At 39.0% G+C, this 18,227-nt stretch overlaps 1 protein-coding gene across 13 annotated transcripts in view; it reads left to right on the top strand.

Moving 5' to 3' along the window:
- The window catches only part of Cast (calpastatin), a 107,675-nt gene extending 97,740 nt beyond the window's left edge, over window positions 1–9,935 (top strand). For 10 of the 13 annotated variants that reach the window (XM_076926997.1, XM_076926996.1, XM_076927001.1 and 7 more), the window contains 6 exons: window positions 57–149; window positions 1,435–1,470; window positions 1,955–2,047; window positions 3,719–3,787; window positions 7,166–7,198; window positions 7,598–9,935. In XM_076926997.1, coding sequence (XP_076783112.1) covers window positions 57–149; window positions 1,435–1,470; window positions 1,955–2,047; window positions 3,719–3,787; window positions 7,166–7,183 — 309 coding nt within the window. In that variant the 3' untranslated portion in view covers window positions 7,184–7,198; window positions 7,598–9,935. The remainder of the gene's footprint in view (window positions 1–56; window positions 150–1,434; window positions 1,471–1,954; window positions 2,048–3,718; window positions 3,788–7,165; window positions 7,199–7,597) is intronic. The other 3 variants (XM_076926998.1, XM_076927002.1, XM_076927006.1) reach the window with 1 other exon arrangement.
- Window positions 9,936–18,227: the final 8,292 nt, after the last annotated feature.

Raw genomic sequence — 18,227 nt, 5'->3', positions numbered from 1 at the left:
AATTGTATTTTTTAAGTGAAGAAGAAAATGAACATTCCTTTATCTCTTCAATGTAGGAAAAAGTCAAAGCAGAGCATAGTGAGAAACTGGGAGAAAGAGACGACACCATCCCCCCTGAATATAGGCATCTCCTGGATAATGATGGGAAGGTAAAGTAAGGCAAACAGCCTAGTTTGAGGTCTCAAACCTTTCAATTATAACTTCTCTGGAAGTGAATGGAGGCTGCACTACCATAAAAGCACATCATGACTGAGTACTTTTAATGTTCCACCAGAGGTGACAAACAGGCTTCCCTATTCCTCTGCCATATCTACTTGAGATAGTCTTATTAGGTATTCATGTTTTGGGCCCTGCCATAAAGTCACTGTTGAATAATACTTACTAGATCATGATAATGATTCTAAGAAATATATAGTTAAGAATTAAATTTTTAAGAAAACTCTCTAAAACTGATAGATGCAATGAGGTGTCAAAGAAGCAGTCTGTGTATAGAGAGCAGAGGCAGGGTGGTGGAAGAACTGAGAGGCCAAATAAACACAACAGCCCACACCCTGGATTCCCTTCTCCCACAGGAACACCAGCACTGAGAGCTTGGAGTACAGGCAAAACCCTCTCTGGAGGCCCCACGTCTATTTCCCCATCACACAAGCCAATCTTCCTCCTTTCTGTTTGATCTAACTGCTTTAGAGTTGTTAGAGGATGAATCAATGAGGCCTGCTCATCAAATAGAAACAAGGGAGTCCAAGTTCTATCAGTATACTCTGTGCCATGGGTGGAGCAGCCCCTCCCTGGCCAAAGCCTCAGTGCCCTAGGAGTACTTTGTTCTTGCAATTCTGTCTCCTGCTATCAGTTACCATCCCCCATGTTGATATTACCATACCATCTTGTTTGCCATCATTAGAGGTGCTTCATTTATTGCTCTTGCCTTAAGATGGATAAGAACCCTGTAAGTTAATGATATTTGTAATTCCTTCCTGAAAATAATCTTTAGATCTTTTGAAACTATAATGAGCATCAGGCATGGTGGAGGCCTACACCCAGTTATTTGGAAGTCTTAAAGAAACATTAGAAGTTCAGCCTGGGCAACTTAGATTTTGTTTTTTGCTTTAAACAAAACAAAAACAACAAAACAAACCAACTGGGATGTATTAGGCTCTGAGTTCATTCCCAGGACCACCCAAACTAACCAAACAAAACTACAGAGTGTCTGGTGAGAATAAATTTTAATACTTGATACCAGAAAATTCCTACGTAGTCTCTGTGTACTTCCAGAATCAGATCTTTGCATCTGGCTACTGAAATGGCTATGAAAGTGAAGCAGAAGTCTGGGTTAGGTGCCCAGTTCATCAGTTTTGTATAATAGGAGCTCACTCTACGACCGAGTGAGCCTTATCAGAGATCTGTGGTTAACCAAAAGACTACCTTGTTTTTAAGGACAAACCAGAGAAGCCACCGACAAAGAAAACAGAGGTAAATGTTTATGTATATTTTCATTGTTTTTATTATCATGTAGTTTTCTTTTAAACTTTTTAAAGAAACTAAAATTTATTATCTTTGTCCTATGTTGTGTGCAGATAAGCCTATTTACCAACTTTAATTTATTTCCCATAAGAGCCTTTTAAAAGTAGTACTAGATTTCCAAGTGAGAGAACCTGTACTGAAGAATGAAACATGACCCAAGCATGGTGACACATGCCTATAACCAACAGGGAATAAGGGAAACAGGAACTCATAATTACATAGTGAGTCTGAGGTTGGTTTGGACTACATGAGACTGTCTCCAAAAAAAAAAAAAAATATGGGAAATAAAGGTGTTAGTGTTTCCATGTCTCCTTTACCTAAATGATCTTAGGAAATAAATGCCAGTGAGCTTTTTTTCTTAAACATATGTTACTTTTAAATATGAGAGAAAGTGCTCTATTACTATCTCCATGTGTTTCTACTAACATGTTAGAAGCCTGATCAGAACCAGGACCCCATTGATGCCCTCTCAGAGGATTTGGACAGCTGCCCCTCAACTACAGAGACTTCACAGAATACAGAAAAGGTACTGTACTTTTTCATACTGATTTCTTTGAAATAACTCGTCTTTTTAGAGCAGAATGACTAGAATAACGTTACAGAGAACCTTAAAATAACGTTATAATTCTGCTGCCCACAACACTATTATTTAATATATTTTCTTGTTTTTGCTAGTAAATACTTTTACAAAATTATCCTTATATTTTGTTTCTTAAATCATTTAACAGCATTTCATCAGGGTTCTGCATGTGGTGTAAAACCTCCACAGCCTTCATTTTTGGTTGCTACATTGTTTTGTGTGTGACGAAGAACTCTGTGCTCATTTTGCAGGGCAATCTTTGACCCTCTGGGCCCTCTTCTGCCCATTTGTTGTCAGGAATGTCCTCCTGTCCCCTCCTGGTGCAGCTGGCTGACTTAGACTTTTCATGGCCATTTCTAGCCTTTGTCCCTTCCCAGGCCAGCCTAGCAACCTTTGAGCACCCTCTCCCTGCATGTGGTCACCTGGTACCAACTACCTATTTCCCATTGAGTTGGGCATTATATGTAGTAATTGGATCTTTGATTTCTGTGCTCAGATTAGCAAGCAGAGTGCTGATATTTAATAAGTGCTCAAAACATGTATTTTGAACTGAATAAAAAAAAACTAACCCCATTATTTTTTTTTCATTAATACAGATTAATAAAATGAATGAGAAAAAGGGGTAATTCCATAGTTTCAGGCCACTTAACCTATAGAACACATCCTGTAAAATCACACAGAAGGAAGGGTGGGTGTTGCTGTCTGTTCATTATTCTTTCAGCTGCTTTTAAATACAACTCATGGTTGCATCTTCATACCTTCCAAGTGATTTAATTTGTAGCCTCCTTCAGCCTTCTACTTCTCTCTTCTAGAGACTCATAACTAATGTTTCTGTTTTCTTTCTTTCCCTCTTTTCTTCCCTTTCCCCTTTATTTTCCCATTCTATCCCTGTTACCTGTTTTATCACCCCCCCTTTCTAACCCATTCTATCCCTTTATTTCTTCTTTTTGATAATTGTATTGTGCCTTTGCAAGCAGTTTCTATTGTTACATCCATTTCTCTCCCTACCACTGAAAACAAGTGTTTGTCTTTTGGTTTGTTGTTTTCCTCCATGGCACATAAAAGTCTAAGTTTAAAAAAAAAAAAAAAAAAAGCTTTGATTTTTCTGAACCTCTGGTTTTCTAAAATAAAATTGTGGTATATATTTGCAGTTCATGTTATGAAATAATAGGATATGTTAAACACCCATGTGACCCCCATTTTCCTCTTATTTGTAGCCTTTTAAATGCCCTGCCTAAAATATAGGTATATTCAGTTATTTTAAAAATAAGTACCAATGTGGCTGGAGAGATGACTCAGCGGTTAAGAGCACCAACTGCTCTTCCAGAGGTCATGTGTTCAATTCCCAGCAACCACATGGTGGCTTACAACCATCTGTAATGATATCTGATGCCCTCTTCTGGTGTGCCTGAGGACAGTAGTGTATCCCTATACATAAAGTAAATAAATAACTCTTTAAAAAAATAAATAAGTACCAAGCTACCCATTTTTATTCAGTTATGTTGGGGGATATAGGCTGCTAGGAAGAATATTCTGGATTCATCTAATGGCAACATGTAGTCAGTGTCTCCATGGATTTATGATGGCAAAAGCCTCATTACATTTCCATTGCTTTAGGAGAAGAACAAGAAGACTTCAAGTTCCAAAGCATCCAAGAATGGAGAGAAAACAAAGGACTCCTCCAAGGTGAACATGGTCATAAACATATCAGTATTAGATTAACAATTGGTAAGGAAGTAGGATTTACCTGTTTGTCATTTAGCTTGATATTGTAAGCTATTTAGATCAAAGGACTTTTAAGCAATAGATATCCCTTAGCATGCCTTGCTTAGAAAGAAAAAAAAAAAAAGCAATCTCTTGGGGGCTAGAGTGATGGCTGAAGTGTTAAAAGCACTGGCTACTCTTTCAGAGGATCTGGGTTTGGTTCCCAACAAGCATATGTTGCTTACAGCCATCTGTAACTTTGGCCTCTGGGGTCACCGGGCATGCACACAGTGCATGATATACATTCAGGAAAAAAAACAAAATTTTTTTAAAAAAAGAATTTCAAAAGTTAGTTAAAATGAAGATTTAAAAATAGAAACTCATGTTGTGTTAAATATATAAGTAACTCATGTTTTAAAAATATAAATGAAATGTTTCCTTAACATAATTCAAGTGGTATGTGGTTCTTGCTTTTATTAAAGTGCCTCCAGAGCCTGTGATTTACATGTGAGAACATGGAAGTTGTTCTAGTTTGATTTTTGATGCTATAATAAATCACCCTGCCAAAAAAAGGGCCTTAGTGGAGGAAAGTTTATTTGGCTTGCACTTCCAGTTCATTTTTGGTCACTGAGAACAGTATGGAACTCTGGAGCTGAAGCAGAAACCATGGTAAAACACTGCTTCCTAGCTCTATCACAAACCCCTGCTTATAAGCTAGGTTAGTTTTTTTGTTTTTGTTTTGTTTTGTTTTGTTTACAACCCAAAGCCCACTTTTACAGGGACAAATGCTGTCCACAGTGGGCTCTGGCTTCTTAAATCAATTAACAATCAAGATTTAGTCCTCCACAGACATATCTCATATGTTTTATAAAATGTCGTATGCTGTGGCAGAGGCGTTGGGGGGAGGTGCCTTAGTGGGCCCATGTTGAGGCACCCCCCCTTGAGGTTCCAACTATAAGATGGCTCTAGTAGAAAATAAAGTTTATTTGGGGGCATGGGATGGGGAGTTGAGAAGGAAGTAGAGGCAGAGAAAGAGAGGGGACAGAGAAGGACAGAGAGAAAGAGAGGTGGTGGAAAGAGACACAGATACAGACAGGGAGACAGAGAAGAGAGAAAGAGGAGAAGAGGCTGGATAGGAACACAGAGACATGGGTGGGGAGACAGAGAAGGAGGGAAGGAGGGAGGGAGGGAGGGAAAGAAAGAAAGAAAGACAGAGAGACAGAGACACAGATAGGGAGACTGAGAGAGGACATAGAAAGGGAGAGGGGTCAGAGAAAGAGAAAAGGGTCAGAGAGAGATGGAAGGAGGCCAGACAGTCCTTTTATAGCAAGTCATGCTCCTACCTGGCTGTTTCTAAGTAACTGTTTGGCAGAGCAAGTCTGAACTGAAGAACCTCTCAACTGAGAATCCCTTCTCAGGTGACTCTAGGCATTGTCTAGGTAACAGAGCTAGGATAGATGGTAATTTATACAATTAGAGAAGACTAGTTTTTCTAGTTCATTGTATTTTTTTGGACAGTGCTTGAGAGGAAGATTAGTGAATAATGAGACAATTCATATAATGATCAGCATTATGTCACTGTATACTTGAGATAATTAAGTTACAAGGAGAAGAGATTGACTCTGGTCCATGGCTTTAAAAGCTTTATCTTATTATTGCTTTGTTTCTGTAGTGCCGCAGTAATTTATAATAGGAGTCTTTAGGGGTCAAACTGATCATCCCATAAGTCAGGAAATACAGAAAAGATGAGGTGCCACAACCCTGAGTGAGAGAGAAGGGATACCCCCAATGGCCCAAGGACATCATATAAGGCCCTGTCGTTTAGATTTAGAAGTCTATAGAACGTCTCAGGAGTTCCACCCCAGGGAAAGCATTTTACACATGGCTCTTTGAGGGGCCTTCAGTATCCAATTCATATAACATATAGTTATACAAAGTAGAATAAAAGCCAGTGGGTAGAAGTCAAAGGTTCAAGCTTACATACTCACATAACTATAATCTTCTGACCATAATGAAAATTAAAAGTAGCAACTTAACAGTCTAATTGTATCCACATCTCTCTTTCTTTTATTTTTGAGATTATAATATAATAAATCATTTCCATCTTTCCTTTCTCCAAACTGTCCCATGTACCCTTCCTTGGTCACTTTCAAATTTATGGCCTATTTTCTCATTAATTACATTGATACTTCTTAAGAACAACTAATGAAAACTTCATGCAATTGATTTTATCACAGGATATAAGAACATATCCCAAATAAGTTAAAATTTTAATCCCTTATCAATTAATTATAATTTTTAAAGTGCCTGATTAACTCATTAATTATAAAAATGCATGATCAATCCATTCACAGGAAGTAGAAAGTATAATCCTAGTGGAGATTAGCCAGCCAGCCTCTTCTTAGTACAGAAAAAAGATGGGGTCACTCTGGGATGGTGAGACACTGTCATTCTAATTCCAGCAATACTTCTGCATTTGAAAAATTTTAGAGAGTCCATTAAAAATATAAGTTTAAAGTGAGAAATTTAGGATTAATTAAGGCTATTTACAGCTTATAACTTAAAAAACTAAGTGGAAAAGAACAGAACCTGTTCGTGTCAAATGAAGAGTATAGACGAGGCCACCCTGTCTGTCTTTGGTTTGGTCCATACTCAGTAGTTCATTTTCTCATTCCCTTCGCTGGTTAGTTGTGCAGTGTTGATTTAGAAATGAAAGCACTCTGATAAAGTTTACGAATTTGGTGAGTTGAGCTTCCATTGGAAATAGCATTAACTGCCTTCTAGCACTGGCACTGTGGGAGTGACAGGGAAGTTTATCTCTTGAGTATTTCATACTTGTCCCTGTTCTCGGGAACCATAGGTTGCAAAGTTCAAAGTACTCCATTCCCTAACAAGCACTAAAGGGATTATTGTGCTACTAAAGTTTTTTTTTTTTTTTAATTATATGATTAAGAACTCGTTAAATGGCAGTGGAGGTACACAGCTTGAATCCTATCACTCAGAGGCAGAGGAAGGCAGAGCTCTGCTAAGTTCAAGGCCAGCCTGTCTACAGAGTTCCAGGACAGCCAGGGCTACACAAAGAAACTCGATCTTGATAAAAAAAAAAAAAAAAAAACAAAAAACCAAAACTCTTTAAAGTACTCAGACTTTCAAAGAAAATCGTACACCACAAGCTAGTTGAATCTTTGAAATCTGAATGATTATACAGATTTTTCTTGCAATGTATTTGTAGCAAATGGCATTAATTGATAATCTGAAATACAAATACATGATGAGTGGTGGAAATCAGTTTGGGAATAAAGGCTTTTTAACATTCTGATTTTTTTTTTTTTTTTTTTTTTTTTGTCTTCATTCTGGAAGAACAATGACAGATTCTGACCCATTTTTCAATAGGTGGGTTCTGGCCTTCCTAAATCATAAAATGAAACTGCATGTTCAACAAAGGCTTTAAAAAAATGAAAAAAAAAAGAAATAGGATTGGCATGGTGACTCAGCAGGTAAAGACGCTTTCCACCAATGCTGATCCCAGCTCCATCCTCAGGATGCACATGGGAGATTCACGGAAGCTGCCTCTGACGTCCACATGTATACTATGGCTTACATATAATAAATGAAAATGTAAAGCAATTTTTTTTTTCAAAGAAAGCTATAGGTTAAATGGCTCAGCTCTCTTACCAGGATCATTTCCTATAGTGCAGTTAGTACACCAACTAGAGCTGCTTCACATTTTCTCAGAGTGACTGATGATCTTACATCAATAACCCACTCACTCATACTTTCTTTCATTTTCAGGGTATCTGAATAGAAATTCTTCAGCTGGTGGATGGTGACTTTTGAAGAACAAAAGCTTTAATGACAATTTTTTTCTGGGTGGCTTCTAGACAGTGGTATTTGTTATGTCTTTTGACATCTTAAACACTGAGTTGTTATTCTTTTCCAGAACAAAAATGAATTTGTCTGGTTTACCTGTGTTCTGTATTGAGTATTGATAAACTTCAAAGATTTTTAATTGCCTTTAGGTGGGATAAGGAAGCTTTATATTTGTAAGAAATATATTTGATAGTTTCTTAAAACACCAAAAATCCCAGAAAACCTTTGCAAACATTTGCACATTGTATACACAGTGCCTGTAAATCTCATTAGTATTTTTGGTTTGCACTTAATTTTTTTAGCATTTGAAAAATAATGCTCATCTTTTGTCAGTATTCTGATTTCTTATTACGTCTTTTTCTTGGGATTTGCTGTATCTTTGGGTTAATATTGATAAGTCAAATATGAAATATTATACATTGGGTGTATAACTCCTTTGGAGATGCTAATAATAAATTAATGGTAGATAACCCAGGTAAACCTTGGGAGCATCAATCTCCTTTTCTGCCTGAACTCTACTTTTCTAGGAATGAGGCCTTCTACTCATGGTCAGAGAAGACACATTGAGACTTGAACTAAGCTAGCAGAAAAACAGCATAGACTGGGGTTCAACTGTACAACAACTTTTGGCAATAAAGTTGGGATTCTTAGAATACTCACATGGCTTGAACTATCCTGGTTTACCATGGCATTAAACTGTAGTTTCTACTCTCTACATGAATACCAGATTGTAATCCTTCGCTTATAGCCATTTGACACATTGTCTAAAGCATCTGGCATTATAGAAGTCAAATTTACCAAACACAAAAATGAACTTCTTTAAATTTGTGTGTGTATGTATGTGTGTGTATACATACATACATACATACATACATACATAATGTATACACTGAAATTTAAAATCTGCTTTATCAAAGCAGGTTAAATTATCTTAACATCTTTAAATGCTATCTCAGATTTTTCTGAGCACTGCACTGGTATAACTGATGGAAAATTGATAAATAATTAATTCTGTTTCCTGGCAGTGAATGCTGAAAAAGATGTCAGGTACATATAAAACAGACTTTAACTCTCTTGTTTCCAGAAATCACAGCCTTTGTTGCCATCAGTATAAAGATTTTACTAGGATTTAATTAACTTTGCTCTATATAACTTACATCATGAGTAATTCCCAGGGGACAGGTAAGACCAAGCAAAACTAATAATATCCATAATGAACATGATATTTGGTTAACTGTCTCAAAAATTATTCTCTACAAATCATGCATGCACCTCTTAGATTTCAAATGCTACCCACAAAAGTATTTAATCCCCGGGCCCATAAAAAGACAGTCACTATTCTGTTCTCAAGGCACTGGCAAGAAAAGAATGTACCCTCTATCTTAGATAGGGTACACTGCGGTAAACAAGCACCATGTCTAAGGCACCTCTTAAAAGGACAACATTTAATTGAGGCTAGCCTGCAGGTTCGGAGGTTCAGTCCATTATCATCAAGGCGGCAACATGGCAGTGTCCAGGAATGCATGGTGTAGGAGAAGCTGAGAGTTCTAAATCTGGTTCCTACGGCAACAGAAGACTGGCGCAGGGAGCTAGGATGAGTGTCTTAAATCCTATGCCCCAAATAACATAGTTTTTCTAACAAGGCCATCCTATTCCAACAAAGTCACTGAATTCGCCAACCATATTCAAACCATCACACTCCCTGATTTTGAACTCATTATTATCTAATCCTTGTATCTTGCCAGTGTATGTGTCTGTTTGCTTTTTTTTGTTTGTTTGTTTGTTTGTTTCTAACTGTGCTGAAACCTTTGACATTGGCTTGGCTACGGCTCTAATATACAAACTTCCATGCACACATAGGAATATATTTAAATGATGTGACAACATACATAAATTAAAGAGTGTCTATAAAATCATACATATACTTAAGGTACCAAAAATATTTTTTAATTAGGAATATTCTCAAGACTTTCGTGTTTGCTGGTAACTCACACTGACTTGCATAAAGATCTAAAGGAATCCTTTTTATTTGTTTTTACTGTTTACTTCTAAAATACTAGTCAGGTGAAAACAACTGCAGATATTGCCTTAGAAGTAAAGAACAGGTGGTTTTTATTACTAAAGGTTGCTGTATATGTAATATTTTATCTGTTTAGAAAATGGGCTTTTCCAAAAATGAAGGTGACCAAAACAAAAATCAGTATTTATGTTTCATTAATCAATATAAAATGCAATTAAAGGAAAATATTTTACATGAAAATCTTGGCTGTGTGTTCTATTTTATATGTAGTCTGGGGAAAAACTTACCAGTGAATCATTTTCTATTTTTAAGCCGTCAGATGAAGGTAATGTAAAAATAGAACTGTAAGCAAGTTTGTTGTGGTTTAGATATAAAGTGTCCCTCCAGCAAGCTCATGTGTTGAAGTCTTGGTTCCCAGCTAGTGGTAGAAGTGAGAGAGGAGACTGGATCATGAGGGCTTAGCTCTTTAGTGGATTAATCCATTTGCAGTCAACAGTTCACTTATGATTCATACTTGAATGAGAGGTAGGTTCCATTGAAGAAGTAGGTCCAGTCTGCAGGAGTATGGCTTTCATCAGTATACTGTGTTCCCAGACTTCTGTCTGGCTCTTCTTTTGTTTTTTGGCCAATACTGGGTAAGCATTCTTCCTTGATACCTGTTATGGTAACCATAATGTCTCACCACAGGCCTGTAATAACAGCGCCAACAAGCCATCATCTTTCCCCATTTAAGCTGATTACCTCAGGTATTGTCGCCAGTGAAAATATGACAATTGAGCCCCTGAACCCTAAATCACTTTATTCCATAATATATTACAGCACTATATGTTGATATCTTTCCTATCATTTATACCGTACATCTAAAAATTCTTATGTGAGACTTAAAGAATTATTTCCTTATACTAATATAAACACATTGTTATTATTGTCCTTTATTAGTGAGTCCTCAATGATTTATTTGCAATAAGTGCCAATATGAGTTATTTAGGAATTTATAACACTACTCCCTACTTAAGGGATCAGTGACTCTCGAGTATATCTTAAAACAAGATATTTCTGGCCCTCTTCCGGTCGGAGGCCTGGGCCAGACCTCTGCTCGGCCAGCTTGTGAGTACAACCGGATTCCGGCAGACACATTCTGGGGGATCCAAAGAACCCATAGCCAGCGCTAGCACGCCCCTGCCGCCGCGCGCCCCTCTTCCTGTCTGAGGCCTGGGCCGGACCTCTGCCAGGCTGGCTGGTGAGTGTACCCCGGATTCTGCCAGACACATTCTGGGGGATCCATAGAACCCATAGCCAGCGCTAGCACGCCCCTGCCGCTGCGCGCCCCTCTTCCTGTCTGAGGCCTGAGCCGGACCTCTGCCAGGCCAGCTGGTGAGTGTACCCCGGATTCTGCCAGACACATTCTGGGGGATCCATAGAACGCATAGCCAGCGCTTGCATGCCCCTGCCACTGCGTGCCCGTCTTCCTGTCTGAGGCCTGGGCTGGACCTCGGCTAGGCCGGCTTGTGAATGCACCCCGGATTCTGCCAGACACATTCTGGGGGATCCATAGAACCCATAGCCAGCGCTAGCACTCCCCTGCCGCCGTGTGCCCCTCTTCCTGTCTGAGGCCTGTTGGTGAGTGCACCCCGGTTACTGCTGCCACACACATTCTGGGGGCTCCACAGATCCCACAAACAGCTTTAGGTAGGAAAACCCACATACTACCCTGAACTCATAGTTGGGTGCCCTGAGTGCTCAGAATCCAGCAGATACTCCCCCCCCCCCCGCCCCTGCCGGCCAGCACCCCCCTTCGGCCCATCTCCCGGGTCTGAGGCCTAGACCAGACCTCTGCCAGGTCTGCAGTTGTGTGGACCCCGGATTCTGCCTGAGACATACTGGAAGGTCCACTCAACCCAGAGCCACAGAGGAACAACTGAACTCAGAGTGTCAAACAACATATCCTGTGATATCCAAGAGGAAACACTGCACCCAGAACAGCAGACAAATAGCTGGACTGCTACCTTGGAGGCACCATATCTTGAGGCATCCTAGAGATACCACCGTAATCAGTGCAGCTGGAAAAAATCATAGAGATATCTGGACCCCTAGAAGACCAAAAACAAGCGAGACAACTGGAAAGGCAGGCTACAATCAGAGACAGAAGCACAGGTAGCACTAGATTTAACCAGATGGCAAAAGGCAGGCGCAAGAACGTAAGCAACAGAAACCAAAGTTACATGGCATCATCAGAACCCAGTTCCCCCATCATAGCAAGCACTGAACACCCCATCACTCCAGAAAAGCAGGATTCAGAATTAAAATCACTTCTCATGATGATGATAGAGGACTTTAAGAAAGACATAAACAACACTCTCAAAGAACAGATAGAAACCCTTAAAGAGGAAACACAAAAATCCCTTAAGGAATTGCAAGAAAATGCAACCAAACGGGAGAAGGAATTAAACAAAACCATGCAGGAGCTAAAAATGGAAGTAGAAACAATAAAGAAATCACAAAGGGAGAATACCCTGGAGATAGAAAACTTAAAAAAAAACGATCAGGAGTCATAGACACAAGTATTACCAACAGAATACAGGAGATGGAAGAGAGAATCTCATGTGCAGAAGATATCATGGAAAACATTGACACAACTGTCAAAGAAAATGCAAAATACAAAAAGCTACTAACCCAAAATATACAAGAAATCCAAGACACAATGAGAAGGCCAAACCTAAGGATAATAGGAATAGATGAGGGGGAAGACTCCCAACTTAAAGGACCAGTAAATATCCTCAACAAAATTATAGAGGAAAACTTCCCTAACCGAAAGAAAGAGATGTCCAGAAATATACAAGAAGCCTACAGAACTCCAAATAGTTTGGACCAGAAAAGAAATACTTCCCGCCACATAATAGTCAAAACAGCAAATGTACAAAACAAAGAAAAAATACTAAAAGCAGTAAGGGAAAAAGGCAAAGTAACATATAAAGGCAGACCTATAAGAATTACACCAGACTTCTCACCAGAGACCATAAAAGCCAAAAGATCCTGGACTGATATCATACAGACCCTAAAAGAACATAAATGTCAGCCCACACTACTATACCCAGCAAAACTGTCAATCATTATTGATGGAGAAACCAAAATATTCCATGACAAATCCAAATTTACACAGTATCTCAACACAAACCCAGCACTTCAAAGGATAATTGGTGGAAAACTCCATCACAAGGAGGGAAACTACAACTTAGAAAAAGCAGGAAAGTAATCTTCTAAAAACCGTAAAAGAAGGTAGCTACACAAACATATCTCCACTGCCAATAACAAAAATAACAGGAAACAATACTCATTTTTCCTTAATATCTCTTAATATCAATGGACTCAATTCTCCAGTAAAAAGACATAGACTATCAGACTGGATATGTAAACAGGACTCAACATTTTGCTGCATTCAGGAAACGCACCTCTGTGGAAAGGACAGACACTACCTCAGAGTAAAAGGTTAGAAAACAATCTTCCAAGCAAATGGTCCCAAGAAACAAGCTGGAGTAGCGATTCTAATATCAAATAAAATCAGCTTTCAACCAGAAGTAATCAAAAAAGATAAAGAAGGACACTTCATATTCATCAAAGGAAAAATGTACCAAGAGGAACTCGCAATTCTCAACATCTATGCCCCAAATGTAAGGGCACCCACATATATAAAAGACACTTTACTAAAGCTTAAAGCATACATTGCACCCTACACAATAATAGTGGGAGATTTCAACACCCCACTCTCAGCTATGGACAGATCATAGAAACAGAAACTAAATCTAGACACAATGAAACTAACAGAAGTTATGAACCAATTGGACCTAACTGACATCTATAGAACATTTCATCCTAAAAAAAAAGAATATACCTTCTTCTCAGCACCTCATGGTACCTTCTCCAAAATAGACCATATAATTGGTCACAAAACAGGCCTCAACAGGTACAAAAAGATTGAAATAATCCCTAGTACCTTATCAGACCACCATGGGTTAAGACTTGTCTTTGACATAGACAAAACAACAGAAAGCCCACATACACTTGGCAACTGAACAATGCTCTACTCAATGATGACTTGGTCAAGGAAGAAATTAAGAAGGAAATTAAAGACTTTTTAGATCGAAATGAAAATGAGGCCACATCATATCAAAACATGTGGGACTCATTGAAAGCAGTACTAAGAGGAAAAATCATAGCTCTAAATGCTCACAAAAAGAAAGTGGAAAGAGCATACATTAACAACTTGACAGCAAACCTGAAAGCACTAGAACAAAAAGAAGCTAGTATACCCAAGAGGAGTAGACGGCAGGAAATAATCAAACTCAGGGCTGAAATCAACCAAGTCGAAACAAAAAGAACTATACAAAATATCAACAAAACCAGGAGCTGTTTCTTTGAGAAAATCAACAAGATAGACAAACCCTTAGCCAGACTAACCAAAGGGTGCAGAGACAGCATTCAAATTAATAAAATCAGAACTGAAAAGGGAGACATAACAACAGAAACAGAGGAAATTAAAAAAATTATCAGATCCTACTACAAAGGCCTATACTCAACAAAATTGGAAAATCTGGAGGAAATGGACAATTTTCTAGATAGATACCAGGTACCAAAGTTAAACGAGGAGCAGATAAACCACCTAAACAGTCCCATAATGCCTAAAGAAATAGACACAGTCATTAAAAATCTTCCCACCAAAAAATGTCCAGGGCCAGATGGTTTCAGTGCAGAATTCTTTCAGACCTTCAAGGAAGACCTAATACCAATCCTCTTCAAGTTATTCCATAGAATAGAAACAGAAGGAACACTACCCAATTCATTCTATGAAGCTACCATTACACTCATACCTAAACCACAGAAAGACCCAACAAAGAAAGAGAACTACAGACCAATCTCTCTTATGAATATTGATGCAAAAATACTCAATAAAATTCTCGCAAACCGAATCCAACAACACATCAAAACAATTATCCATCAAGATCAAATAGGCTTTATCCCAGGAATGCAGGGATGGTTCAATATTCGGAAATCCATCAATGTAATCCACTACATAAATAAACTCAAAGAGAAAAACCACATGGTCATCTCACTGGATGCTGAGAAAGCATTCGACAAAATCCAACATCCCTTCATGTTAAAAGTCTTGGAAAGATCAGGAATACAAGGCCCATATCTAAACATAGTAAAAGCAATATACAGCAAGCCAGTAGCCAACATCAAACTAAATGGAGAGAAACTTGAAGCAATCCCACTAAGATCAGGGACTAGGCAAGGCTGCCCACTCTCACCTTACCTATTCAATATAGTACTGGAAGTCTTAGCCAGAGCAATTAGACAACAAAAGGAAGTCAAAGGGATACAGATAGGAAAGGAAGAAGTCAAAATTTCACTATTTCAGATGATATGATAGTATACTTAAGTGAACCTAAAACTTCCACCAGAGAACTCCTAAACCTGATAAACAACTTTAGCAATGTGGCTGGATATAAAATCAACTCAAACAAATCAGTAGCCTTCCTCTATTCAAAGGATAAACAGACAGAGAAAGAAATTAGGGAAATGACACCCTTCACAATAGCCACAAATAAAATAAATTATCTTGGAGTGAATCTAACAAAGCAAGTGAAAGATCTGTATGACAAGAACTTCAAGTCTCTGAAGAAAGAAATTGAAGAAGATCTCAGAAGATGGAAAGATCTCCCATGCTCCTGGATTGGCAGGATTAACTTAGTAAAAATGGCTATCCTGCCAAAAGCAATCTACAAATTCAATGCAATACCCATCAAAATTCCAAATCAATTCTTCATAGAGATAGAAAGAGCAATTTACAAATTCATTTGGAATAACAAAAAACTTAGGATAGCGAGAACTATTCTCAACAATAAAAGAACCTCTGGGGGAATCACCATTCCGGACCTCAAAATGTACTACAGAGCAGTAGTGATAAAAACTGCATGGTATTGGTACAGAGACAGACAGGATGATCAATGGAATAGGATTGAAGACCCAGAAATGAACCCACACACCTATGGTCACTTGATCTTCGACAAGGGAGCTAAATCCATCCAGTGGAAAAAGGATAGCATTTTCAACAAGTGGTGCTGGCTCAACTGGAGGTCAACATGTAGAAGAATGCAAATTAATCCATTCTTATCCCCCTGCACAAAGCTCAACTCCAAGTGGATAAAGGACCTTCACATAAAGCCAGATACACTGAAACTATTAGAAGAGAAGTTGGGGAAGACCCTCGAATACCTAGGCACAGGGGAAAAATTCCTGAACAGAACACCAATGGCTTATGCTCTAAGATCAAGAATCAACAAATGGGACCTCATCAAATTGCAAAGCTTCTGTAAGGCAAAGGACACTGTCAACATGACAAAACGGCAACCAACAGATTGGGAAAAGATCATTACCAATCCTACATCCGATAGGGGGCTAATATCGAATATTTACAAAGAACTCAAGAAATTAGACACCAAACAACAAAATAACCCCATTAAAAAATGGGGTACAGAGCTAAACAAAGAATTCTCAACTGAGGAAACTCGAATGGCCGAGAAGCACCTTAAGAAATGTTCAACATCCTTAGTCATCAGGGAAATGCAAATCAAAACAACACTGAGATACCACCTCACACCAGTCAGAATGGCTAAGATCAAAAACTCAGGTGATAGTAGATGCTGGCGAGGATGTGAAGAAAGAGGAACACTCCTGCATTGTTGGTGGGGTTGCAAGCTGGTACAACCACTTTGGAAGTCAGTCTGGCGGTTCCTCAGAAAATTGGATACAGCACTACCTGAGGACCCATCTATACCACTCCTGGGCATATACCCAGAAAATGCCCCAACAAATAACAAAGACATATGCTCCACTATGTTCATAGCAGCCTTATTTATAATAGCCAGAAGCTGGAAAGAACCCAGATGCCCTTCAACAGAGGAATGGATACAAAAAATGTGGTACATTTACACAATGGAATATTACTCAGCTATTAAAAATAATGAATTTGGGAAATTCTTAGGTAAATGGATGGAACTAGAAAATATCATCCTGAGTGAGGTAACCCAATCACAAAAGAACACACATGGTATTTACTCACTGATAAGCGGAGATTAGCCCAAAAATCTGAAACAACAAAGATTCAACTACCAGATGACATGAAGCTCATGAAGAAGAAAGAACAAGTAAGAATGCCTAGGTCTTTCTTAGAAGGAGTAACTAAATACTCAAGGGAGCAAATATGGAGACAAAGTGTGGGACAGAAGCTGAAGGGCAGGTTGTAGGGAGACCATTCCATCTGGGTATTCATTCCATGGGCAGTCACCAAAAATAGACGCTGATAGGGATGTCAGGATGGGAAAGCTGACAGCAGCCAGATAAGGCTATCTCCTTAGAGGTCCCCCAGAGTCGGACATACCCAGAGACAGATACCCACAGCTATCCATTAATCTGATCAAAGGTTCCCAATGGAGGAGTTAGAGAGTAAATAGAAGGAACCTTAAGGGCTGGTGGCCCTGTGAGGAGAGCAACAATACCAACCAGCCAGAGCTCCCCAGGGTCTAAACCACCAGCCTAGGAGCACATATGGAGAGACACATGACTCCAGCTGTATATGTAGGGGAGGATGGCCTTGTTGGGCATAGGTGGGACACAAGATCATTGGTACCCTGAAGGCTGAGCACAGGGGGGGGGGGAATCTGAGGGGGAGAGGGGGGCTGGGAGTAGGTGGGTAAACACCTTCACAGAGGCAGGAGGAGGGGGGAAGGGATAAGGGGTTCCTGGGTGGTGGGGGAAATATGGTAAGGGGATAAAATTTGAAATGTAAATATTATATCCAATAAAAGAGGGGGAAAAATAGAAAAGTGGTTAGAACCAACATTCTTAATAAAATGTCAGCCTTCTTTTAAAAAAAAAAAAAACTATCTTGATACTAAAAGTTGCTTTGAGAATTGTATATTGCAGAATGATCAGCCTTGGTGTATCTACTCAACAAGCAAGCTGGGCAGACCTGCTCAAACCTCTGAGGTCCGGGAATTCCATCTGGAGGCAGCGAAGACACAGCACCAGAGGATTGTCAACTTGCTCTCCCCCCCCCCCACTCCTCTTCTAATATCTCAACGCCCATAATCAGCTTGAAGAAGCTAATGATGAGTCAGCACCCCTATTCTCTGGGGTTGGGGACTAAGGTGGTAAATGTTGGGCTGTCTCTCTAGGGAAAAGTAGTGATTTTGTCGGAATAGAGAGGATTAGCTAGGGTTTATTGCATAGCCATAACCTATTAGTAGAAATCTGTATAATTAATATCAAGATGAAGATATAAATTCTTAAATGGCACCAATTTACTTTGTTTACAAACTTTAAGATTTTCATTGGCATGAGCTTCTTAGTGATATAAGAGTGAGATGAATATTGTTACTCTCATAGGCATTGTACCAGTATAACACATTTAGGAATACAAAGCTTAGACCCAGTCCTTCTTTGACTTTTTTAACTGATTTGAGATGGTCAGCC

Source organism: Arvicanthis niloticus, chromosome 29 (genome assembly GCF_011762505.2).
Source record: "Arvicanthis niloticus isolate mArvNil1 chromosome 29, mArvNil1.pat.X, whole genome shotgun sequence".
Lineage (NCBI taxonomy): Eukaryota > Metazoa > Chordata > Mammalia > Rodentia > Muridae > Arvicanthis > Arvicanthis niloticus.
The sequence above is the reverse complement of the archived record's forward strand: the minus strand, read 5'-3'. Positions and strand labels throughout refer to the sequence as shown.